Source organism: Dermacentor albipictus, chromosome 9, assembly GCF_038994185.2.
Source record: "Dermacentor albipictus isolate Rhodes 1998 colony chromosome 9, USDA_Dalb.pri_finalv2, whole genome shotgun sequence".
NCBI classification, from domain to species: domain Eukaryota; kingdom Metazoa; phylum Arthropoda; class Arachnida; order Ixodida; family Ixodidae; genus Dermacentor; species Dermacentor albipictus.
In genome coordinates, this window is record NC_091829.1 from 10,829,050 (window position 1) to 10,856,911 (window position 27,862).

Consider the following 27,862-nt stretch of genomic DNA (forward strand, 5'->3'; position numbering starts at 1 on the left):
AGCATTCTGCCTCCCACTGCATGCATTGTTGTTGTGCGCAACAAGCGATATACATTCCTGCTGGGCAGTTGTGTGCATACCACACCGTGGGGCGTTTGGGTGGTATGAGCAAAACAAACAGTACGCTTCTTGCTATAACACCGACGGTCTCGTGTACCATTGGAGTGCAACGCCTGCAACGGCGGTGCCCCTCGTCGCGCCAGCGTTGTGAGATGCTGTTTCTATTGCAGTTGGCTCGCAGCTGTGTCACGGCAACCTCCGCGTAATCTTTGGAGCACTGTTTGAGGAGCTTCACGCTAAATGTTGCTGCCGGACGGAAAATCCGGCGTAGTTGTCGACGTTGTCGTGACCACAGATGGTCCAAAAAGTCGTCTATTGCTTGACCTTCTTTGGTGGGAGTCGAACCCACGACCCTTGGTGTTATTTAAGAGGAAGCTTTAGCTCGGGCCCAACTCCGACGCGGCCTATTCAGATACATGTAAAAACGCAAAAACGTTTTTCTGAGATAACCCCTGGACCGATTTTGATGAAATTTGTTGTATTTGAGAGAGTAAGATAAATTCTAGTGACTGTTGGAAGCAGAATTTTGATTTAGGGCTTGAATTTTGTTAGAAAGATTTTCAAAAATTCCGAAATTTGAAAAAAATAGAAGCGTGACGTTTACAAACTAATAGCTCTGCATCAAGAACAGATATCGCGGTTCTGTACACGGCATCCATTAGATCATTCAAAGCGGACAAATATTATATGTCATTTTACATCTTACGTGAATTTGTTACATTGTTTACGACGGTTCTGCAAAAGTTGTAATTACATATTAATACATTTTTTGAGGTTCATGTGTAACATATTAATTTTGTTCGCTTTAGATGTGCTATCAGATACAATTCACAGAATTGCGATATCATTTTCTCTTATTGAGTTAGAGAGTTGTAAACTTGATAGTTTCGTTTTCTAAAAATTTGCAATTTTTGTCAATTTTTTATGAAAAATTGACGACCTAACTCAAAAATTCAAAACCAACAGTCACTAGATTTTAAGTTTTCCTTTTAAATGCAGCTATCCCAGTCAAATTTGGTGCAGTGGTTGCCGAGAAAAACGAATTCTCCTTTTACATGTACTTAGATAGGAGCACCCGAGCTAAAGCTTCCTCTTAAGGCGAAGTTAATTAAGGCACTCAAACCCTCAACCTTGCGTTTTGGCATAATGTCTAAGCATCGCGTGGTGGTCGCCATACTTTCGCATTCATCCATGTAGGGATAACTATACTCCATCTTTCAATTACCTAGCAGCACTGCCGAAAGTACGAGGCGCACACAGGTCATATCCTTGCGTAGCGGTATATACTTAAATGATACGGTACAGCGATAGGTCACATGTAACCTTTGCGCATGCAAGTCGCATATCGAGAATTACTGTGGCACTTACCACCGGTAACCGTAATAGGCACCTTATAACCGTGAAAACAACATGGCAGTGCCCATACAGCGCTGACACCACCAGCTTCAATCCGAATTCGTGCTTGTTACTGGCTCTCCGCCCCGACAGCAGAAATAAGTGGCAAAATCTGTCATTGCTGAGTGTCATCCCAAGCTGAGGTCAAAGCATTAGACATTTTGTTGTAATTATTGAGGTCACCTGCTTGTTGTCACACTGCTAGGACTACAGAAATGGCGTCGAGCCGTAATATTGATTTGATTTCTAGTTATCAGATGGCGCCACATCATTAATACTGATCATGCGTTGACGATGCGGAACGCTATAAAGGCCTCATTGTTGACTGCATCATTAGTTCACTACCACACTGTAGCGTGGTACGTGATGACGGTGGCGAGCAAACGCCAAGTAGGCGTCGAGCAGACTCTGTGCTGCAGGTGAACACTTGTGAGGGCGTTTGCCTTTACTACTAGCTAAAGAGGCTGCAACGCGAGTGCAGGGAAAGCGAAGTGCCGCTGTCACATGCATGCAAACGAAGCTTACGGTTATGGTGCCAAAACATTTTTTGCATCAATCCACCAACCATGGTGCCTGTACCAATGTGATCGCAAGCAGACGCCGAGCATGCGACGCGGTGCGGTTGAGCGCATCTCTAGGGACATTCGGCCTTACTATTAAGAATTCGTGTAACTTCCACAGTGCTGCAAGGTACTACTAAGATAAGAGTGTAAGTACACTTTGAATTTTTTATTATTTAATGCGGAGCACTTATTTGCCTGGTCGAGCCAAGGTCAAACTCGAGGCCGTCCAGGGTCACAGAGTTTGTCGCCATTGCACACGCACCCCCATGCGCCTGCTCATTGACTGCTACTAGTTTAGCACCTCCTCTCCTTGCTGCAGTAAAAATATGCGCGCCACATATATACGTGACTCAGTTGCGCTAATTGCGCTTAGGCCTCTACTTTTCACATACAACAATGAGCCCTCGAAAGTATCAAGCGGAAGAGTGCTAAGGCTCTGCAGAGATTACAGAGGTATGCGATGCGTACTGAAGCTGCGAGACAAGAGGCGAAGCGACGCGCAGCCTAAGAACAGAGGCACGCCACGCGAACGTCCCCTGGGGAGGTATTCTCGGATGATCACTTTTGAAGATACTATCGCCTTCGCGTGATGTAGCACTCAACCAGCCAATCAGCTCATCCGGTTTTGCTCAACCAGCCGACCATACTATCGCCTGATGGCCAAGGCGATAGTATTGCCGAAAGTGATCGTCCCACAATACGTCCCCAAGTGGCGCTGATTGGAGGAGCGCCATTTGTTGGCCGCAGACGCGTACTTTCAAAAGCACTTTGTCGAAGACGAATTTCGTGCAGCGTGTAGCGTCTTCCACTGCCTCTGGTTCCGTTCATATGTCATCAGGGTGTCGCAACCCGCGCATGTGGCGGTCCTCGAGTGAGCGTTTCCCCAGGAAGACGTGGGTTCGCTCGGGCTTTGCACGCCACGTGCAGGAAAGAAATGCTTCGCACTGACTTCGATAATCATTGAGCATGGTTTCTATTGGTTTCACGTCGCATACAAAGTTAAATAAACGCCTGCTAAATGGCCATGTTTCTTTGTCTACGCTGGATGCTTAAATCTACTGTGCGCCTCTCCCCACCACTTTCTCTTCTTGGTACGGAGGATCACACATGCAAAACAGCCCACATGGTTTAGACTTGTGGCTGACCCTGTAGCGTCTCATTTTGCAGCAGTCCTGCACGCTGTGCACACCACTGCGAAAATTCTCGGAGCACGAGACCCACAAAGAAAGATTATGGCGTAGCAACGATTGCAGCTACCGTGAAAGGTGCGAAGCATGCCATGTCGCTCGACGATCGCATTGCACTTCTAAATTATAGGCTCGGTGAATAAGTTATAGGCCAAGGTAACCTTTTTTTGAGATTTGCGGGTTCCAAGAACTTTTATTGTTGGCGCACCTGAAATGCCCACTCTGCGTGAACGCGTACGTTCCCCCGATTGTGTTTTCGAAGCTGGCTTCACCGCAACGTGAAGCCTTGTGGGGAGAAGCAATTCTGTCACCTTCGTTTTACAGGTGATAACCATCTCAGTGAAAATAGGTACCTGCGCACGTGCATAGCTGTGAACGTTATAACAGTAAGCATCGTCATAGGTGAATGAGTAAATAAAGGCATATAGATTGGAGTTTCTCAGCGCGTTTAACGGCGTGCAAGCAGCTGCCACTATTGGGCACCTGCATCCGCTAAGAATACCTTCTGACGCAGCATATGCTGCAAGTCTCATGCACTTAACGCTAACTACTAACACCAGCGGTCGTCAGTAAAGCACAACACTCACAGTCATCACTCTGCAGTGGCTAGTGGTTAGTGAAGCGCGGAGTCTCTTGATGATTACAGGGTGCATTGTATGCCTATGACCTGCAACATCTAACCACCGCCATATTTACGGCCAGCTCGCTTCTCACTCCCGCTGTTCTCTGCATCTGTCTACTTCCGCGATCTTGTTTTTTTTTAAAGCTAAAAGATGTATGCTTCAACTATACATGAGAATGGCCAGAATTTGCTGCTGTGGTGTCAGTAATAAAGGTGGTAACTAGTGAGGCAACTAGTTTTGGCTACAGATGGCAATTTGAGAACACTCAATCCAAATATTGGTCCTATTTGTTATTAGGTTTTCACAATGAAACGACTGTGGAGGCCGTGGTAATTAGTGTACTATCCAATAAGTGACATGAACATATGGGATTGTTTGCTTTCACTGTATAAATTGGGCATTGAGCTGAAAAAAGTGAGCTCATTACTGAAACAAAAAATTCAAGTCTACTTATCTGTTCTCTATATTTGTTGACATTTGAGTGGCTATAGCTGTCATCAAATCATTGTCATGGTACTTGGTCATTTTGGTGTGTGGAAAGGCAGGAGTGGGCTAAAGTCACTGGCTTATTCAATTTATTCTGTAAAAGCTATATGCCCCCAACTGGCAACGTAGTGTCACCATTCTAGTGTCACCAATCTTAATAAAAATTGAAAAATTATTGCAGTTCATGAAAAAAACTTAATTGCACTCATAATCTAAAGGTATGCTCGAGCGGAGCACATCAAGGCAGCTCTTCAAATTATCCCAGAAAGCATTTATACTGTTTTTCAATTCACTGGATGTAGTCGCCATGAAAAGATGCTCTTTGAGCATGCTTCAATGAAATGCATCACAAATCATAGATCCAAGATCACAGTACTTCCTACATGGCAGTACATGCTTGTTTACTTAATGCAAGACTTGTAGAGAAGGTCAGTGTTCTTGAATATATTTATTGCAATTGTCTGCAAAATACAGTTAATGTTTCCCAACTTTAAATGATTATGCATTAAAACCTTATAATCTAAACAAAAATATTTCCTACATTAACCAGAGAGCATGTACAATCTCATTTATAAACCTGAGATGTGGAAAGCTATAGAGTAGTTTACAATTAGCAAGTCTTTACAGAAAGTAGGACAAATTTACGTAAGAACAAAAAGTGTGCTCCAAGAATTGCCATTCAGTATGCATCGCTCGACTAGCCAAAAGAGGTCAATGCAAGTAGTTTCTCTTTGTACAACATATTTGCATGACATAAAAAGGAAAAGATACATTTCCAGATGTAAATAAAAAATTGTGTGCTTTGCTTAATAAATATAGGAATTTATCAGACCTTGTGGAAGTAAATTCATAGACATGTTAACGTAAAACTCCAAACAATTACACAAAGCAGATTCTTATGTTCTTTGCATTCTATACGGTGCATGCTACTTGAACATGATGATTACTTTGCGATACAACTTTATGGCATATGACACAACATATGTAACTTTGGCTGCAATATCTACTATCAGCTTCAACTGCATTCACATCACTTGATGTGACATCAACAACTTATAGGCATATCGAGCTCAAGGCACAAGTGGCTATGATTCAGAATGCAGGCACATCCCTATGATCCTTGCAAGTAAAAAAACGTCAACTATCATTCTAAAAAGATATCACATTTAATGTAGAAAACAATATCTAAAATATGTATCTTTGATTAAAAGCAGGAGAGAGTATTTGCTGTCGTATATTAGACAGAAAGTAATATTAGTACTATAAATTTCAGAGTAACAATACAATGCCTCCAGTGTTGCAATGACAGCTGCCTCAGTGGTGTGGCTGCAGGATTTATAGTACTATCGGCCATCATTAAGTTCAGTAATCTTCATTGTGACTTGTGTAAAACCTTAAACACTGAAATGGAGTAGAATGCTGGCAATTTGCATATCTGATATATGTGCCATGCTGACTAGAGCCAAGTACAAAGAAAAGAACATGATGGCTACTAGTTGTAGGGTTATTATGTAACATAATTATGTTAAGCAATCGTATACACTCTGTTGCTTGCTTAGTATGAAATACATACTAAGCAACACAGCGATTGGGAAGCAAGGATGAATAAGTGCGAAGGTGATTAACATCTGGCATTTCCATTTAAGACCCACTCAATTTCAATAACTTCCAACTTCAAAAAATTTTTACAGAAACTTCTGGTCACAGTCTTTTGTAAGGCATTGATCTTCCAGGCAGAACAACATGAGGCATGTTGTTACTACCTGCTAGCACTGTAGAGGACATTGATGACATAATGTTTAAAAGAAATCTAAGAACACTTAAGCTTAAAAGATATAATGTCACAGGGAAGATGGAAAGAATGATGCAAATGAAACTAGGCCCTAAGACCAGCTCACAGGTAAGGACATGTTGATAAATGTATTGCATGCTGGCTACCAATGTGTAAAGCCATTTAGAAGCTATACATGCTGCTAATTTGCAAATCAGAAGTTTCGTTGCACTAATTGTGTTCATTTTAGCTCCCCAGTTAATGTGTCCATGAGTTTTTATCTCATCCTGCACAAGTATGCTGAAAACTGCATTCATTATTGTTCAGTTTAACTATGGCCCAAGTGTCAAATTTACTGCTTAATATTGTGATAAGGAATAGAACTTCTTGTCACTATGTGGTCATATGGCAACGGGCCTGTTTGAAACCAGTGTAACAGAAAGGAGAGACCAAGCAGGCACAGAAACGAAGAATGGGATAGCAGCTCTGGCTGCATGCACACAGTCAGTGAACATGCATACAGATGCATACAAGCATTGCCTAAAACTATAGAATGGTAAAAGTGTTCTATGGCTGTCTGCTGTTTCAGAGCTTAGATGTCCTGCTTGTTTTCAGTGCATACTTGCTGCATCAGGGGACATGGCCAGAGCTGCAAGGTGCATGTCTTTCTGCAGGTAAGCTTTGTTGTGAGCTGGTGCTCGTCCCACCTTTGCTTTTCACACCTGCTTGTATAGTTTTATAAATTAGCTAAGCACAAACTGGCTCAACATTGTACTCTCCTGAGATTGAATCATCAGACATGCATATAGCACAAGACATAAATGGCAACCATGTGTGAATCTGGCTGGCAGCCTATTCAAAGTACTGTAGCAGGAACTGGGACACAAAGTTTGAGACGCCCAGCACAATAATGAACCCATGCACCAGGACTGTGCTGGCAGTCAACTTGTGACACCGCCATAGGGCAACCATGTAGATAATGCAGGGCAGAGAAAATATGTACACTAGTCCAGACAGGGCACCGCAGTACCTGGAACATAAACAGTGTCCCGCTTAGTGCACCTGTAAGCAGTTCTATTTCAAAGAAACTAGTGAAATAAAGATATAGATGTGATGTTGAAATAAGGAGCTATTGGTATAGTATAGCAGAGAGCATAAAATGTAACAATCATTCTGCTATGTCAGCCATCCAATCAACAGAACTATGTTAGTGACTTCCTAAACGCCAATTCTGGTCACCTGTTACTTACTATTACAAGCAGTCAGCACCAATTAGTATGTCATTACTGATTCTGAATTTTTCAAAGCTATGGGTGCTGCTATGCCACATACTACTTATATGACATTGTAGTTAAGAAAAGTTAATTATGTGACAACCTACTTTGTGTGACAGTCATGTTAGAGCACTCTTCAATCAGTACACTCTGGTCATTCCTTCACAGTATGCTCAACAATACAATATTTGCCAGTTGACCAGCCAATATTGACTATGACAATCTGACAATAATCCATTTTGCAATTACTAGAAGCCACTTTCTATTCTAGCATTGTAATCTTGATTACAGGTCAAGTGAGTAGCTCTTTCAAAGTATAACTCCACAGAAAGCAGAACACACACTTCAGTGGTTACAATCGGCAAAACAATGTCACAGATCTCTGGTGTATGGATGGTTGTCAATCTCTTGTGTGTGGCATTAGTTAACACTGTACAGAGGGAACAGCACAGAATCTGATGAAGACAAAGAGAGGCACACAGAAAATACATGCACGGTTTCTGTGTGCCTCTCTCTGTGTGCCCCTGTTCGCTTTCATCAGATTCTGTGCTGTTCCTCTTTTGTATGCACAACCAACAAGGCCAATGGGAAATGCTGCTTAACTTATTATTTAACATTTAAAAAGAAGATCGGGTGACTTGCCTTAAAATGGTGCCGATTTGAGGCAAAAATATGGCAAAAAGAACACACATCGCAACCACTACTGCATTGACAGAAACCACCTGCTTCCACCTGAAATGAAAGAGGCTAGCATTACAGGTGCATTCACATAGATGTAATGGCCAACCATGCTGTGGTCAGAAAGACATGCAGAAAATGTATATTAAAGTTATTGTAGAATAACATGGAAACAGCCTGCTGCATTCAATACAGGAATAATCAATAATATAGGTTTCAAATTGAAAATATCACAGGAATAAAGCTTGCAAATCTGCCAGATGGTTTTCTATCGCAGCATAAAGCTGTGGTTAAACAAATGACTGGGAATGAAGTTTTCTTTATGTGATTGATTTGTGTATCTAAAAAAAAGCTCATTTACAACTGGTGCAATTCTCCTTTAAAGCACCGCAAATAACATGAGTGAAGCACATATAATTACATTTCATTTTTATTTCCATTGATAGCCCATTGTCTCTACAAAAGTGAGAGCAAAATGCATAATAAAATGGCAGATGATGAACATATTCAACATAACCACACTATTACAGTATGAGTGTGATAGTAATAACCTGAATACATGAGAGTGGCTTGTTGGGCTAGTTGGTACATGGTTATGCTAGGAGAATGCCAGCAAACTTTAGAGTAGGAAAAAATCGAGAGGCAGACATAGACATAGACATAGACACAGATTTTTTTGTTTTGTTGTGCCTGCGCATGTTCAGTACGGACTTGGGGGACGTCGTTTTCATGAATAAAGTTCAGTTGTTAGTCCAGCCACCTTCCTGTCTCTTTGTCTATGTCTGCCTCTCGATTTTTTCCTACTCTAAAGTTTGCTGGCATTCTCCTAGCATAACCTGAATACAATAACAAATAAGCAAATTTACAGAATTCATGCAAAAACATGCTAGACATTCATACAAACCCTGGATAAACAACACGGTAGACCCAGTGCATGAACTGCACTCTCAGCAGGTACGTCATCATGGGGAATAATGTTACGTATTGCACCAGGAGGAAAATACGTGTCACGAATGCCATCACATCATGGTTGGCAAAGTTATTGAGCAAGTTCTGTGTGAAGAAACAGAAACAGGGTCAGCAAACAGAAAGACAATTCTTGTGCTGTTGTAGGGCTTGCATATGCAACATGCTTACATCTTCGATGCAGCTTTTTGCCATTGGAAAGGTGGCGTAGAATGGAATGGCTACGAGCAGGTACGTAGTTATGACGAGGCCAAAGGCAATTGACAAGTCCCTTTTCTGCAGAACACACAAGAAAGACTTGCTTAGGAGAAAGCTCTGCATTTGGCTTATTTCGTATTTCTTCGCATAAAGGCATATGGTGCATATAAATGCTCTGATGAACGCAGCCTCTCCCTTAACCTGCATGACATTTATTGCACTGAGAAGGAGCAGTAATACTGCAGTAGTCAAAAAATCATTCCATTATATTTTGGCTCTCCATGCGAACTTCAAACTGCCAAAGAGAGCCGACATTTTTGAAGTACATAACATCATAACTTTCCACTGAAGACACAAAATCTATGAGCTGTGATAATTTGCACATATGATTAAAGTCAACATGATTGCACATTGTACTAAAAGAGCTAAAGAGCTTCCTTGTTATGAAATGATGTTTCAAACAAAACTGCTCAAGAACCAGTTTAATAATTTACGATGACTTCACTAATGTCTGTCTCTCTTCTATTTTGAGCATGGTGAGAGTTTCATGACTTTAAAATTACAGAATTTTATCGAATTTTTCCACTTTTGACACTGTCATAGGAAATTCCAATGACATGAGTCAAGAAATATATAATTCTGTCACTAGTACTCAACCAATCTTAATGTATAGATTATTGCATTGCATTATAAGATAGAAGAAAATGCTACTTGTCCAGTTCTATTCGATTTTTAGAAAAAATAACTCTCACGTTACCTCTGACAATAACGCGAGCAGCTAGAAGGTTTTGTTTTTGCACACAAAATTGGGCATGCTCCAAGGGCTCAGATGTGCCCCATTTGCAACACATGTACAGCGCTGACAATCTTCTAAAGTGGCACTAAATGCATGGGATGACCTACAAAAGTGGTGACATGCTTGGAACAAACAGGTCGCAAATGTAATCATGATGTATGTAACGTGATGTGCACATGCAGCAATAGTATCAAAGTTCTCACATTGTTTTCTGGCCTCCTCTGACTGCGCATCATGGAGATGATGCAGTTGTGTATAAAAAAGGAAAGGCACAGGACTCCAGTCAGTGCTGGAAATGTGGTCTTAAACACTAAAGGAAAGAAAAAAAGTTAATTTGCTTAGTAATGCCTCTGAAAAGCTCTGAAAATGTGAGTGCAGATAAAGTATTTTTCAACATCTCACGTGGGGTGTAGTAGAGGTTCGTCTTGTCCACAAAATTGATGTTGATTCCCCAAGAGGCAGCCTTGATGAAAATGTAGATCAGTAAGTAGAACACAGATATAGTTCCTGTAGAGAGGATGCCATCAGTTGCCAGATGCCATAGAATTATGATTTACAGGCAAGCACATGACATGACAACATTCTTAGGTTGAGTCTTTTCATAAGTGGTTTGAAGAACCATGGCACTGGCAACAAAGCCATAAAATGCATGTGCCAAAAGTTTTTTTCACACAGCATATAACTGTCTGCCAGAAACTTGTTTTTGGCACGTTAAGCCTCTTGCTGGAATACTGGAAGTCATTAACAGTGGTAGAACAAAAAATGTTGCCGGAGCCAACGTTTCAACAAGAATGCTTGTTTTCATTTGACCCAACACAGTTCCCCTTGTCGTAACACTGGCCCCAGCGACATTCCTTGCTTGACCATTTCTGATCACTTCAAGCCTCCGCTCTTTCTATGAACCACTCTGTTGTTTCGGATTACTACCAGCAGTCAAATCATATTGACCGCAAGAAAGACGGGGACAGAGGAAGAAAACACATAAACAGCACGGAGAGCCAAAGTTACCGCCCGTGCTGTTTATGTGTTTTCTTCCTCTGTCCCCGTCTTTTTTGCGGTCAATATGATTTGCAGTAAATACCAACTAGGCCAAACTGAAGTTCTTCTGTACCAGCAGTCACTTTTAGTTTTCTCACCTATTACTGTCAGCTGGACAGCAAGCAGCCTGAATACATATTTATCTGTTTTCATGTCCTCCTATCTGTTTCCTCTCATAGCTGCTGCAGTTATACCATTCAATATGAGGACATTGTCTAATACCCCTGTCAAGCGGGCAAGTTAAGTGAACCTACAGGGAGTGCACTTCGGGACCTTGAGTGACACTTTAGGCTATGCAGTGCTAAATGAGAAAACCGAGTGCACTCGCAGTAAAGAAAAATTGGCGACAGACGAAGGGCACATTTTCTGAAGATGTAGATTAAAAAGAAAGAAACTTCTAAAAAGTGATTGTTACGTTGTAATATAAATAAAAACAAACCTAATCCGTCTTTCTCATAAAAAACTAAAATATTTTTTTATTATACGAGTGTTGCAAGTCAATGCTGGCCAAGACAAATGCCTAGCCAATCCAGAACAACATGGTAGCATGTGATGAGAGGGCATTTGATCTAGAGTGAACTAGAATATGGTTGAGCGGGACGAGCGGCTGGGGCAGTGCATACTTTGCAGTGAGGCGTGCGACAATGAAAAATACTGTGGCAGCTCTGCGATTGAAGTGGATTGGGTTGCATCAAGGTCGTGCCATTGGAAACTGCTGGCGATACTTCTCAGAAGGGTCATCCATACTACTTCACGCGCTGATATATGTGTTCAGACTGCTCAAACGGTGTTTATAATTGCATATGACATGTATTTATGCCTTAGGAATAGATGCCCGTCTTTCTCTTGTTTATATCATTTTATTTTATTTTTAATGCCACTCGATGTTTGCGTGTGCACTGTAGCTGCACTGTCGGCTTTCATTCTACTGTGTTATTGTACGGTTGCTTTTGGAGAACAAATATTCGCTTGTTCTTGTTTGTTTTTATTGTTCTCTAGAGCGTATTTTTGGGCCTGTAGTTTTCTTTCAGTAGGTCTTGCGAAATGCAGACGGAAAAACATATGCAACCTTCCTGCTTGCCGCTTCAAACAAATAAAATATAGTATTTGCCCCATCCAGTGCCCTCTACTCAGATTTATGGGAAGTATTCTTGTAGGAAAAAAAAACTACAATGTGACTTCTCATTCATGTTTCTATCTTTCTCGCGTAACAGAATGCGGATTAATTGGTACTGGTATCTTATTGCAGTCGGACCTCGGGCATTAAAAACAGTTTTAGGTAGCCATTATATATGCTAATCTTTAGCCCCTAAGCCATGTGAAATTTTTTTGTCCAGTCCATGCTTTAAACAAAAAAAATACACGCCGCAGTAGCCTAATTAGTGGCAACATAGTGGTTATGGCGTTGCGCTGCTAAACTCCAGTTCACGAGTTCAAACCAGGTCACGGAATTCGATGGAAACAAAATGGAAAAAACACATGTACTTGTGTTTAGGTGCGCATCAAAGAACCCCAGGTGGTGAGAACTGAACAGGGTACATCGTAATCATATCGCCAGACGTAAAATGCCAGAATTTGTTTAATTAAAGAAAAAAAAAGAAGGTACCTAGCTGCGTCCTTCGGCTTTCTTCTAGGGGTGTAAACAAAAGAAGTTATTCTCGAGTCTGATTTCCGAGAAAAACATGTTACGCTTATCTTATATTTCATACCTCAATGTAATGCCGTTCCCAACTGTACATCCACTTAACTAAGCAGCTTCTGTGTTATAAGTGGCTGCTTTCAGTTATCCAGCGCACTATAATAAGGACAATAATGAAGCAATTAAAAGAATGGCATGCCTCACATACTCGTAGAGATACTCGTAGATCTGCTCTGTTCGTTGATAAAGATAAGCGTGGTACCACATTGGGCACTCAGTTTTAATGGGTTGCAGACATGGTGAGACTTTCCAAAAAATATTTTCCTTGCCTGAATTAAGTTAGAAGATTTACAGACTGTCCTAACTGAATGACAGCTAGGAACCTGTTAAGCTGAACCGATTAGCACCTGTGCATTAATTATCTCAGGAATTGGTGTGCCTCTGTGCAACAGCCATGACCCTCCAGCAGCACAATCATTCGGAATAAAAGACCTCACCTGCATCGGACTTTCACCTTCGGGACTTAAAAAATACTGTTATGCATTACATTGAAGCGGAAACAGCTATTCGATAATTTTTATAGTGAATTCTGACGTTGAATACAATCTGAATAGCAAATACCGTTCGATTAGAGTATGTGTGCACGTAGAATGACACAAGAAGCAATAAAATTTTCTTATGCTCTATGTTGCAGATAGGCGGCTTCTGTGGCAAAATTTACGTGCTACTTTTAGAAAACAGTGTTTAAAACATAAGTTCACCTCGCTAAAACTGGATTTGGTACTGGCCAACAAGAGACGCGAGTGCACCAAAGCAAGTAAAACCATAAAAAATTTTACTGCACAGACTTTCTGTGAGAAAAGCTCGGCATCTTTCAGTGTCCGCGCAACGAGCGTGTGCTCACTAGTAGACGACACACTTGACAATGATAGCAAAATTGAACGCGTCATGTTGCATAACCCATTTCCTCAAATATGTATATGTAGCAGAAAGGTATCAAAGTAAATTCGCAGTTGAAATAAATCATGATTATAAGAGTGTACGCATGCAATCGCTCTCAGCCGCCACAGCGAAATTACATCAAATATGTCGCGAAGTGCGTCTCTACCCCAATCCCGTTCGCTCGCAGCGCCCTTGCAAAATTTTTCCACATGCGGAACCTCAGCAGGAGAGCACCGTGCAGCCCACTCAACCACACTCTAATCTTATCCTGCTAGAACAGAATATGAGCTAATTCTGTTCTGATTGTTTTGTTAAAAGCTGTTCAACAACTAAAATTAACTTCTGTGTCCATTCTTTATGCATTACATTTTGTACCATTGAAACTGCTGGTGGCGAGGCTACACACTTGGCCAGCAAAGCGCATTCCGTGAATGAATTCCGACTGGAGTGCACTCTTCTGAAAGTGACACTCCACTTGCTAACTTTAGATTTGGCAAAGTGCACTTAAACTAAGTGACACTCTCCGTAAGTGCACTTAACTTGCCCACTTGCTAGCGGTATAAAGAGAACTCGTGGGCTAGCTCATTGTGCATTACCTGTATTCTTTGCTTCATGCTCTGTGTTTGACGCTGTTAAGGACACTAACATTACTGCAAATATACTATGTTTTGCTAATTGTGATGTGCAAAGCTAGTCATATCAGCAAAGCTATTGGCATTTTGATGTTTCCTGCAGCAAAGCAATTGCTTTATAGCACAAGCCTTACAAGTGCAGACAGACATTTGGACTAACAATGTAACAGCTTCACTTAGGCAGGCCTAGAATGTAATTCCAAGAGAGAAAGGTGCACTAATGTGGCCTGACAATATCATTTTAGCAATGAGGCTGCCGTAACTATTATGAAGCCCATGACCTCTTGCATAGCAAGAGATGAACACCACGGCCATGAGGAAGAGAGCAAAATGCAAATGAGAGAAAGGGAGAGTTAAAGCCTCCAGTTTGCTATCCTGCACTAGGGGAAAGAAAAGGGGAAGTAAAGACAGAAAGAAGAGCTGGGACAAAAAGAAAGGCGTAAAAAAAGGGGGGGGGGGACGGAATGGGGTCATTATAGTCTTTCTGATTAGCCACTGCCACCTAAAAAGGTTAACAAAGCCTTCACCGACTTTCGGTGCGAGGACAGTTCATGTCGGCATTCCAAAACTGTCTTTTCACAGCCATGAGCAGTCACTACTGGTAGAGGGGGCAATTTCCCGGCCCAAGTAAGGCCTTGCAGGTAGTGACAACCACCATGAGCCTCTGTAGCTGGTGAGCAACACCTCTCAGTTTATTTAACACAATTTTTCAAGGAACTGTTCATACCTGTAGCAAGATTAGATGCATAAAAGTAGCTGGTTTGAACAAATGCAGATAGCATGAAATAAGTGCCACTGAAAGTATTGGTCAGAGAAGCTATATAATGTTATTAAAATACACTGAGAACATCAATAAAATAAACAAATACAACTAATTGCAGTAGATCTCTCCCTGCACACTTACTTCAATTGGGATTGTATTGAACTGAGGGGTTTTACATGCCAGAACCACGATTTGATTATGAGGTACATTGTAGTGGGGGGCTCTGCTTGATTTTGACCACCAGGGGGTCCTTAACATGCCCCCAACGCATGGGACACGGGCGCTTTTGCATTTTGCCCCCCATCCAAATGCCGCCACTGCGGCCAGGATTTGATCCTGCAACCTTGTGCTTCGCAGTGCAACACCATAACCACTAAGCCACCGCAGTGGGTACTTTAGTTGGAAGTGTAGCACTCAGTTGTACGTGTTCCTTATCGCCTGTGATTGGTCACGTTACCTACTATATTACAAATCTATGCTATCATACTCAAATGAAATGCAGGCACACTTTACACATTATAGCTCAAGTTTCGAGTCGTAAACTATTTCTGAAGTACACAAGTGACCAGCCACTGAGTGCGTATCATACATAATTCTTGATGTCAAAACATTCCTATATCACACCAGTGGCTTGTATTAGATTAATACGGAAGTGCAAGTCTTTGTTCACATAAGTTTTTCATGTTTAAGTTTAGCCCATTATAAGCAATTAAGAGCTATACACAGTACTTTAGTTTGCATATTGTGGGTGCTTATTGCAAATGTCCACTGTTTCACGAAAGTTGCTACTGTAATAGATACTGTTCAATATATATGTGGAATTTATTTTCTTTACTGGCCAGCATAACAGTTGAATAAATGCCTTTTAAGAGAACGATAAAGTTAAATATTAAGTCAAGCCATACAGTAAACAGATTATTGCTCCAAAGTATCCAAAGTGTTACTTCAATTCAGGAAGGCTTCATTAGCAAAATGGCACCACCACTGTAAACATATAGTGTCAGCTTCCATGACGTAACATGCTCTGTTTATATTGGGCAAATTGTAGTCAACTAAGGCCAGTAAAAGAAGGGTTTATTGTAATGCATGTGACATGGAAGAAAATGCAGCTTGAACAATTCTATTGGGTTTTGCGACAAAATTACTCATTGATACTACCTCCTTATGTTGTTCTTTTGGCTCCATTTGTGAGTGTGTGGTGCCCTCTATGTGTGGGCCTACAATTCAAAGTAGGCAAACCTCCAAGGTTGCTAGCACAGCTCAGAATACCTACACAGGTTACACCATTTATCATATACGATTTTATATATGAAATAATTATGACAATTTTTTAGCCAATTTCATCTCTTCACATAAAACATTGTGAGGCTTTTGGAAGAGCAAACTGGGAATAGAAAATGATTCAGTGCTTTGGCCTTTATTACCATTTTCGGTACAAAGTGGGACAATGCTTAAGTTTTAGTATGTATAAGATTTAAAATAGGTGTGGTTATCTCACTCTGAGCTATCAATGAGAAGGAGAGTGTCTCTGTTAGCTAACTATGAGCACTCACCAAGAGAGGTAAACTTGAAAAAGAAAGATGGAGATTTCAGGTTGAGAACTGGAAACAGCAGGAACACCAGGACAATAGGCATTGTGTACTTGCTCTCCAGAACGTCGAGAATCTTGTCGTTTGTAGTGTTCGTTGAGTTGGAGAATAGTGAGGCATCAGCATCATATGACTCACTAAAGCTTTTGGCACACAGTAGGCTTGCTTCACAGGTCACCAAGAAAGAACAAGAGCAGTGCATAGTAATTAGAATTCAGCATGTTGTTTTATGTTAATCACCATCTGTTTAGCTTCCTAAAGTCCCGACTGGGCTATGAACATTGGGAAAGATGAGAGACTGAGTTTAATACAAAGTTTGCAGCTATATTACAGTAGAAAAATTAGATGAAGAAACTGAGTGCAAGAAAATGGCTGATGATCAGTAGATAGGACAAGGAAAGATTACAAAAGAACTTAGTGAGAAACTCAATTTGAATAAGCTTGTCATTCAGAACTGCTTGTGTGCCATTAGTACAAATTACAGTGACTTATGGAGGGCGACAGAAACAGGTTATACACACATGGTGCTAAATCATAACTGCTATGATTTAGCGTTGTGTGTATATGAATTGCCTCTTTTTGTCGTCCCTGCTCATAACAGCTACACAATCTGTAGTGATGAGAAAATCAATATTATTACTAGTTTAAGCTTTGGTGCTGGTGAGCAGAACTTAAGTTAAGAACTGATGAACGTATACAGTGTATAAGTATACAGTGAAAGTATACACAAATATGAAAACAGTATGAAATGTCTGCCGAGTGTTCGCGGCACTATATTTGTCAACAAAGCAAAGTGTCTTAAAAACCAAATTGAGTTTCATCTATGCTTTGTCATAGTCACCTGAATTTATTAAAATAAACTCATTAAAAAATACCAACACATAGCCTGACCTAAGTAAGCATTAGAGTATTGTCCCGTAAACATAATATGCAAAAGAGGCATTTCGGATCAGAATATAGGAGTGCAGATAAATAACAACAAAGAGTTAAGGCTTACCGCTTTGGTCATCAGGCCCAATAATCCCAGCGATGTGATCTGAAAAGACAGGAAGAACACACCCTATCACATCTACTTCTTTAGTGACCTGTCACAAGAGGGACAGGTCGAAATTTGAGTTTATACAGTGAGAAGACACAAGGTGTAGAAAGGTCCACTGCTAAAGGCAGCATGCACTTATTACTTTGCCATCAATTATTACTGAGATATGGCATAAAGACCCTCCAACTAATGTGTTATGTATAAATGTGAAACCAATTGATTATGTCAGCCACTTCTTTTCGAGAAAGGCAGGCAAATCTTCAAGTTTCAATGCCTTAACTTTATTGGTTAGGCTTTACCCCTAATAACGGATCACACTGTACATCATGGGGGGAGAGGGAGAGGAAAATGAGAGAAAGGTTAGCTTTAAGGTCTGGTTGGTTGCCGTGTACTGTGCTAAGAAGTTAAAGAAACTGACAGAGACGAGATAAGAAAGAAAATAGGTCCATAAGCATGAGGAAGCGATGTTGTTATTTTCCGAAGAATTTCCATGACTTTGTTAAACAGTGGCAAACTGCTCATCTAACTAACACACCTTGTGATGATAATTGAGCTCGCAATCTATCAACGGTCTACATACCATGGACTGTTGGCGATGCGTAAAGCATCATCCTGACACTTTCATGGCCAGAGTATTGTTTATTTATAATGTGTTATAGAAACTTGTATTATGCACTCACTACAATAGCAAATAGCAGAAATTTTGACAGTAAATGTTAGGTGGCATACACATAGTACACCATTCACAGTGTACTTACTGTCTGTACTTCATTTCGTTATGGTTTCCAAAGACATAAAGGAGGTTAATGTGTATTTTTCAGCTTTTAGCTTCCAGAAATCAAGCAGACAAACACACCAACAAAAGCCTATTACTGTATCAATGGGAGTGCAACTGATAGGGTTCTACTTCGTTTTCACCAGACAACCTTTAACCTTTTTTTTATGTTATTGGCCTTCTTAACTACAAACAAAGCAGCCTTTCTCAACTGCATCACACTAAAAAACACTCGTGCCTATTAGAGTCCCTTCACTGTTCACAAGCAAGCACTGACCATAAACAAACACGCTTGTATTGGACAAGAAAGTGGACATGAGCACCCAGAAGACCACAGTGGCTCCAATGAGAGGCAGCATGGAGAACACAATGGCTAGCCGCTCGCCCCATTCGCCCAAGAAATGGTGGCACACATCTGAGAATTCCAGTGGTTCACCCTTGAGGCCTGCAAAGAGGCACCACAGCATGGCAGACAGACAGTCAAAAGCTGCACACAGTTGTTCATCAACATGACACGGTGTTGTTCACTAACTGATCTGGTTTTCATTTCAGTGATCAAGATAGGTAAGCTCAAGGCTTAGCAAGTTACAGATGAACTCGGCCCATTGGGATGGACAGGAATTTGCAGTGCTTGTAGCTGGTAGCCATCTCTTTCTGGGGACTGAGGTAGCAAATTGTCGAGATAGCGCTCAGTCCATTACTCTTGTGTTTGCCACCAGTGTATGCTTGTCATAGCTGTGAGCTGCCCCATCAACAAACTCATGGGCGGTACTGACGAACTCTAAATGAGTAAAAAAAGTACAGTCTATAGAAAGCAAACAATGTGGTTGGTTTTTAAGAAAAAAGCTCTACGGTTGAATTTCAATATAACAAAGAAATGTTTCTTGCTGTTATCAGTGAGAAATGGATATATGCTTATAAAATATAAGAAATAACGAAGGTATTTTCAAGTTGCATGCAACTTCATTATAACAAGGTACAATTCTTGTTTAATTTTTGAAATCGCAACAAACGAGTTGATATTTTGCCTGAAATCAAAAGAACTATACTTAGCAAAATGGGCATTGTGGGTTTATGTATTATTACAATACAAGTACATGAGGGGAAGGAAACATAATTTAATTCTGGGTTTCACATGCCGAAACAATGGCCTGTTTATGAGGCACGCCATATGGGAGACTTCAGATGAATTTTTAACCCCAAAGGTTTTTTTGACGTGCACCTAAATCTAAGAGAGCATTTTAATGTTTCACCCCTATTGCGATGCACCCACCACGGCCTAGATTGAACCCGCTACCTTGAGCTGAGCAGCACAACGCCATAGCCACTGTGCTACCACAGTGGGTGCAGGAAGGAAACATAGCTGGAAGCAGTGGAGCACCAGATAGGGCGATAATATTAGAGAATTGGCACAAATATGGCCGATGGCAAATCAGTTCTGCACATTTCCACAAGGTGGAGGAAGTGTTATAAAAGGGAAAATTCTGGGGGTGTGTGAATATTAGAAAATTGTGGATATTATCGAATATTATGTTTTTAATATTCGCATTCAATTTGAGAAACAGGTATTTTAAAATTTTTGTATAGTTGATTGGATACCAATATTCCTAACAAACCGAATATATTGCTGGCTGTGCGAGAGCAAACATGGTTCTTAGCGCTTATCTAATCTAAGAATGTGTGTCTGACTTTGTGCTGAATTTTGCAATAATTTCATGCTGTCGGCCAAATTTTACTTGTAACGTACGCTTAGCCACTGTACGTCTAAGCTTTGCAGGAAAGCCAGCCTCTCGATAACAAGGGGCACAGGTTTGCGAATAGTGAGGGTTCACTCTTTTGCAGATTTCACCCCCAATCCTGAGCTTACTGCTATATAGCAAATGCGATGAGTAACGATTGGTACAGGGTCCAATGCCACTGGGATAACTGGCAATTCATGTGGTATAATAAGACACAGGCTGGTGAGAACAGACAACTAGCAGAAATTATTCAATTTTCCAAAGCTAACATGAGCCAAATATACAATCTTGTAGTATATCGGCTTACTAGTTTAATTGTTTGACCAATGACAATGTAATTGCAATGCTCGAACATGTTAAAACAAACCAACTTGCTAATAAATGTATGTGCATAACATTATTCGATATTTGATCCGATATTCGTTGCTAAGTATTTGTATTCGATTTGTATTAGAAAATTTTGATATTTGCGCACCCCTAGAAAATTCTCATCCGTTCAAATCTAGCATGAAGCTACAAAAAAAAAACACACACACACACCTTTTTTTTTTGTAACTTTGTGCTACATTCGGGCGGATGACAATTTTCCCTCTAAAAAGTAGGGCAGATGTGGTTGGCACGCAACAGAGTAAGTAGAGAGCACTTTAAGATAATGTTATCCTGCAGATTACTTAACTAGGATATTAACGATGCTTACCACTGCAACAAGAGAAATCTAAAGTGCAGGCTCACCTGTGAGGCTAGGGCTGCTGAGCACCCTGTATGCAGTGTACAGGCAGAGGAGTCCTATGGCTAAGACGAGCACTATACCCCCGGCAAAGCCAGCCTGCAGACAAGAAACACTCTCTCAACTGCACCGTCAGTGTAAGAACCTTAATATGAAACATTATGACTTCATTTTAAAATTTCTTCACGCTAATTTTCTAAATCTTTTTGTTCTTGCTTTGTGTGTGCTAGCATGATGCTTTTGAGCATGCTGACGGCACCCTGCAATCATGCTAATAAAATGCAGATTATGTTTGCTAAAGTAAGACCAAATTGACCAGGATATAAATCAAGTGTGCCTGAAAATGACTGTCAGTACTTGATTTGCATCGGGTTCGACCACAAATTGACTTGAAGGTTGAGAGCAATGAAATTTCACTTTAGCTGAATTGGTTATTTATAAATGAGTAGCACACACGTGCTTTATTCAAGCAATCTTGGCAAAGCTGCAGGGCTGGTAATTGTCTAATTTTATTTATTAACAGCCTTTAAATAGCACCCAAGAAGATGATGCATGTGCCTAGTGGTTAGCGGATGCAATACAAATCCTAAAGCATTGCCTCTGAGATAGCGCACCATCTACACTGCCTGATTTTGGAAGCCATGCTGGAGAGCTGCGCTGGTTCTCAGCGTGCTTTGTTGTGCGTCACTTCTGGTGACTGGCAACAGTGCCATTTTTTCTTTTTCGGCTTTAGGATCAAAAACATTTATTTTTGCTGGCTTCTCACGATGCATCCATATTTATTTCAAATGTAAGATTTCACACTGAGGCTGCTCTATATCTATATTGTCTGAAACTAGGCCTTTTACATAGCCCGTACAGATAGAAAATAATAGTCAAGGTTAAGTTTTGGATGTCTTTCCTTCTCTAATGCATCACATTCTGGGCTCCAGTGTACTGCAAGTGTCCACCTAGTGGGCATGTCCAATTCGTCTGCTTCTAGAGTTCTGATTAGCTGGACTGGGGTACGCATCAAAAGGAGACAGGTGCCCCCAGCCAATCACACTTCAGCAGAAGACGAAATGGGCATTTACAGAATAGTTCCCCAGGAGCAAGAGGGAAGGTGTACCTGTGACATGGCCCATGGCATGCTGAGCAGTGAGGTGCCCATCATAGTGTTCCATATGGCAAAGCTGAAAGGAAAGCACTGTATCAGCACACCACGCTTTTATGTTGATTGGCATGACTGACATTGTCACAAAGCTGCTCTGTTCACCGTCTGCTGATGGCTTGAAGAAAGGCAACGACAAGTATGCTGGGAGCACATGCTCAGGTATACACTGCACAAAAGAAAATAGCATGGATATCAAACAGCAGAAGCAGTAAACCAGTGATTTTTTTTTCACATCTGCATTACAGTTATGGTATTTGTTCAGCACATACTGCAGTCTAAAATGTGAATAAAAAAAAATAATCTGACCACGTTGCCTGTTGCACGTAGTTACATGAGAGTGTGATGTGTGATTTTACTGTAGTTGATTTCCAAGCATAATGTAATCACATATATGTACGCCTTGGAGTTTGAATTAGGTAATTATTGTAAATGCATCCAAATGTGAAGATGCAACTATGCAGTCTGGCCGTTTTTTACTTGTATGGGTGTTAATTGATGCTCATAGTACTAGTACATGCGTGTGTCATCAGCAGCACGAGTTCAATACCAAAGGTGCTGCATGCAAACAGATGTATTTATTTTCTGGCAGCATAGTATTGGTGCTGAAAGTGAATGGTGAAGTACACACTTGCGAGTGTGACCAGTGCACTGTAGCTTTCTCCACCCCACTGCTGTGCACACATGTCACAAAAAAATTTTGGTTTCACAGCAACTTCGAATGACCCTAAAACACTGCTCCCAATGGAACAATGTAAGCTAACACTGTTAAAATCAGAACGGTTGATAGAAATAGTGTTAAAGCTGCAATGTGACAATGCATCGGCTGCATTTTAACAAGTAAAATGGCAAGTAAGCAGCAGCATAAAGAGAAATGGGAGAACTTTGCAATCGCAAGAGAACACAAGCAGCCAGAAACCAATGGATTTATTAGATTTTACCTTTGTCAAGCCATTTTTAATTACAAAGAAAGACTTCAACAAATATAAGTATCAAGAACACTTAAGGATGTGTAAAAAAACATGTAGTTTTTACATTACCCTGCCAATTTATAGCTAAAAGCATCTGTCCTCAAATGAAGCCAATCTGCCTTCACTCATGGCACTGAAAGCTGGAGAGCCAAACCAGACGGCACAAAAAGAGAAACAAGCAAACATGCAGGAACACAAAGCCGGCAAAAGTCATGGGACACTTGCCTTTGATCTGGGCTTAAAATAAATTGAAGTGTAGCATGGCATCCTGTCTTCCTTGAACTCTGTGTTCATGTTCTCCACTGATTTTCGCTTTGGATTCGTACATGGCAGTGCACAAACATTTTTGTCTCAGTGAATTCTCTAACAATTACAGCATCTGTTTCAGTGAGTGCTTATCAGGTCATAATTTGCTCTGCCATTAGACTACTTGCAGCAAAAGACATGAGGGAGTGGCATCCCAACCACTCACTCGAGAAAAACTTTCAGAGCACAAAACAAAAGATATGAACACATTGTATATTAAATACGCATATAGTCCACACAATATTTTTCTAGGTTTATGACTATATACCTGAGCAGAAACTGACATACAATGCTCTTTTGTATCTAGCACTACATTTTTGTTTTCCTTTGATTATGCAGTGAGCCTGTAATGCCGACATTATTATACAGTTTTCAGTATTTCTGTCAATAGCTTACGTATGAGGCATATCTGTGGTTTCATGCACACATCTATAATAACATAGGAGAAGTTAATCCTGTGTTGCCCTGTGCTGTCCCACATTTCAATGCGCTTCTGGACCATAGTGGCAGGCTCAAAGAATCATCAAAAATAAAGGTGGCAGCACATGCTGCAACCTTTATTGCTGCATAATAATGTTTCACTATTGACCTTGTATTAGTACTATAAGCAGCATTTATGGGCTAGAAGGTGGGCTGAAAATGCTTATTAATTCATTTGTTTGTGTTTTCACAACATTCACCACTTATGCTCCCCAGCGTTGATCTCTAGTGTGCTTTTGCTGCATCATAGAAACAATATGCAATGAAGACGTAACCCGCCGCTCAGAGTTCACAGGATTTTTTTGGGCTATGCAGAATAGAGAGTCTTAGAAATAAAAGACCCAAAGTTAGGGAACGCTATTAGCCAGCTGTACTTAAGAACACAAAAGGTGTACAAAGGAGGTTTAATTTATCGGTGCACAAAGCCACTTGGGGACACTGTTCTTAAAACTCCCTAATGATGCATAGTAGATAAAAGAAGGAAAGCGCTTCGACACTGAGGTAGCGAGGAGCAGCGTGTTAGCGGATGTGTGCACTTCGAAGGCTTCAGGTAAAGGACTGCATAGGCACTGAAGCTTAACAAGACACGGCAGTCATTAGAACGAAAATCGGGTAAAGGTATCTGCCCAGGTTTCTACGGGAGTTCAGGGTTTCCAAGTATGAATGAGCGACTATATATATACTTGTACACTTAGCGTACGTAATGCGAGTTTCAGAATGCTGTTCACAGTAAATGAGCTAAGGAATGAAAGAGTCACTAGAGTATGGGTCTTCTTTTATGCTGCAGTTATTATTAAATCTGGACATACAGACATGCTTTTGATAGTGTGTCCATAAGGCGAGAGTAGAGTTACTTCAACATTTTTACTGTGTGTCATGCATTGGGAGCTTAGATTTTGTTCAAACCACAAAAAGTAACTTTTTTTCCTGATCAGTCTATTGTCTTTGGAATAACATCCATAATTAACCATAATAACCAACATAACTCTTATTCTCTCTGTCTTCTTACTTTCCAGCCTAAATGTGCACTTCATGCTCTTTTAGAAATTGCACAAAGGTAGTATCACAGGAATTTTTTCTTTTTTTGCATGCAACATGCTCTGCCACAAACTGTTGACCAAAGAAAGAAAGGCTACCCTAAAGCTATTGCAATATTCTATGTGTGGGCTTCCCCACACTTGTAGTATACATAGTGGTGCAGTCAGGTGCAGCAGCAGCAGCTGCAAGGCAATGTTGCCAAATGCCTGACTGCACTTGGATACACTGTTCAAAGGAGGGTGATTGAATGATAAATCAATGGCGTTTAAATGCCAAAGAAACACAGGGGAATTTAGGGATGCCATAGGAAAAAGCTCTGGATTAAATTTGGCCAACCAAGGTTTACGTGCATCCGATTCACATGAGTTTTCCATTTTGCCCCCATTCGAATGTACGGCAGGAAATTCACCCTGTGACATTGTGTTCATAAGCAGAAAGCCATAGCCAGGAGTAGCTAAGCAGAGATGACGACTGAAAAGCGCCGCAAAGCATGGAGTGCAGGAAGAAAAGGTAAATGGTGAAACAAAAGGATTGCAGCTCCAAGTGCTGAATCTATGGAGACAATGAACAGATAAGAGGTATGTATTTACACATATATTTCCCTAACTTTGCCAGAGTTGTTACACACAGCACCAAATGTTATAACCACAAAAACACATTTTTCTTTAATTTTCAGACACCAAAACATCTGCCTTTCCGTCATTGTGCTGGCAAAAATTGTGACAGTGATGAAACCTGCATTAGCCAGCCAGCTGTTATCTACTCTGATAAAAGAGTGCATGCTTGCAACACACTTGATAAAGAACACGCTATATGCTTTCTGCAACCCGCCGTGGTTGCTCAGTGGCTATGGTGTTGGGCTGCTGAGCACGAGGTCGCGGGATCGAATCCCGGCCACGGCGGCCGCATTTCGATGGGGGCGAAATGCGAAAACACCCGTGTGCTTAGATTTAGGTGCACGTTAAAGAACCCCAGGTGGTCAAAATTTCCGGAGTCCTCCACTACGGCGTGCCTCATAATCAGAAAGTGGTTTTGGCACGTAAAACCCCAAATATTATTATTATTATGCTTTCTGCATTATTTTTTTGTCCTATTGCAGAGAGTAATGGCACTGGGTGCCAGTGCTTGCCTTTTCCTTCACCTTATACGAGTAGCATAAATTATATACATGCAATAAGCCATAGGTGGGGGTCAGCAACTGTTTCTGCTTATTCTGATGTCTTTTGCCAGTCTGCGCTGCTTTTAGCAATAATGAATCCTGAGTATATGAACGTTGTTAGCAATATATGTTACCAGCATCTGTAGCGATGGATCCACCAGCTTGGTGTAGTAGCGGTATCGGCTGTAAGTTGCTGCCACATTTGCATCTGAGTCTGCTACTATGTGACCACGCTCGCCAATGGGGTAGTGGAATGGTTTCCTTTAAAAAAGAAAACAGTAGCAACAGAAGGGCACTTGTTACAATGTATAGCAGACAATGTGCTCTTCGCTCTTGACTGAGCAATCTACCTAGTGTTCAAATCAGTGGGCTGCAACCTCATATAATGGTGCATCAGCAAAGTCCCAGGTTGCTCAATATGCACACTATCCAGAAGATGACAACAGAGCATCCAGTGATCTTTGTTATGACTGTAAAGACCCTCTTCTAAATATTTCAGGCCGCCTCATGGGGTGTAAATTGATAAACATATTTTTTTTAGATTGGCTGCAAACCAATACAAAAATTAGTCACATAGGCCTGTTTCATCCCCCCCCCCCTTTTTTTTCCCCAGTGATATGCAATGATTGCTGATGCATAAGATTCGTCTACAATGCTCAGCTTCGACTATGTGTGAGGTTTAAGTGCAGTAGCGAATAAAGAAACGGCTCGATCATTATTATTTAATTTGAACACAAAAAACTCTTAAAAGTTAACTGAACCGCATGCTGTTAGCTCATAACTACAATGAAAGGAGCTTGCGCCATCTGAGGTATTTCAGTCCTCTACGCGATTTTAAACCAGAATTTGTTTCATGCTGGGTCATGAAACGTGTAGTTATGTTATTGTTATATTGTTGACATCTTCTCTCATGAATCAATATTTCTTTTTTCATGCACGTCCAGAGCAAAATTATAATGACATTAATTTCCAGTCAGCTCAAGCTGTCTATCGCAGTGTGCGGATACCAGAACATTGCGAGGGACACTCGACACGGTGTCAGAGATCTGGCACACAGCGACGTTGCAGATAAGACCTGTTCGGCCACATGAACATCTTGGTCTGTTGTTTTCCGGGCTACGACAAAGGCCGTTTTTATCTGAAGCAAATCATCTCGGACGCAACGAGTACTGCCGATCACAGGAAGCACTTTCGTCGAGACAAAAATGTTTTTTTTCCTTTGCCTTGTAAACGACGCCGATGTCATGGCAAAGTTGTTCTAGCATTCGTACCCGCGATCACTGCGGCTGTAACGATGAGCATGCACGCAACATCCAAACCTTGCATGTGCCAGCACATGAGTGAAAAAATCGCAAACACTCGGAAGGCTGACCTAGAAGAATGACTGGAGAAGCTCTCGCTCACAGCCGCCGAACTGCATCCACTGCGCGCTGTTTCACTGTCATTCCGGTTGATCGCGCTCGACAACAGCGGGGACTTTTCGTTCGTCTCCATAATGCGCCGTAGACACAGGTCACAACTTCAAGTAGTCAACGCACGACGATCCGCACCGACAGGGCGACATAGCGTGCCACGGAGAGACGGCGACACTGGACTGATTCATACGCCTCCCGCGCCAGCAAATGCCTCGAAGTATCAGAAACGAAACCCGAGAGAAAGCGAGAGGAGCAGACGCGCCAAGTGATAACGCAGCGTTGTAAGATAACAGCTGATAAAAGCGATACGAAAACAAAAGTTCCAGCTGCTGACGTCACTCTGACGATAAGAAACAACTGCCATAGAGTTCCGCCCAAGGAGGTTTGGTTGCACTACAGTTCTGTTTTCGCTTTCTGAGAACTGGCGTGTAACCAGCGCTTCTGAGTTTAGCTCTGGGGACTT

The 27,862-nt window shown here is 41.2% G+C and overlaps 1 protein-coding gene across 2 annotated transcripts; it reads right to left on the reverse strand.

Annotated features, from left to right (window-relative positions):
• Positions 1 to 4,743: 4,743 nt before the first annotated feature.
• Positions 4,744 to 27,808, reverse strand: LOC135911152 (neutral amino acid transporter 9-like). 2 transcript variants are annotated; one of them, XM_065443320.2, is made up of 14 exons: positions 27,357 to 27,805; positions 26,119 to 26,245; positions 22,111 to 22,199; positions 21,989 to 22,052; positions 20,886 to 20,979; positions 18,692 to 18,859; positions 17,598 to 17,636; positions 16,565 to 16,765; positions 10,400 to 10,504; positions 10,201 to 10,307; positions 9,175 to 9,279; positions 8,942 to 9,090; positions 8,002 to 8,091; positions 4,744 to 7,115 (listed from the first exon to the last, which is right to left on the reverse strand). In XM_065443320.2, exons 1-14 carry the CDS (start codon positions 27,476 to 27,478, stop codon positions 6,938 to 6,940), a joined length of 1,638 nt encoding a protein of 545 aa, XP_065299392.1. In that variant the 5' UTR covers positions 27,479 to 27,805; the 3' UTR covers positions 4,744 to 6,937. The 2 variants fall into 2 exon arrangements, 1 of the variants encoding a protein (XP_065299392.1); XR_010567236.2 differs by lacking the exons at positions 4,744 to 7,115; positions 8,002 to 8,091 and adding an exon at positions 8,451 to 8,588 and having other exon boundaries at positions 8,874 to 9,090; positions 27,357 to 27,808.
• Between the last annotated feature and the right edge of the window lie 54 nt (positions 27,809 to 27,862).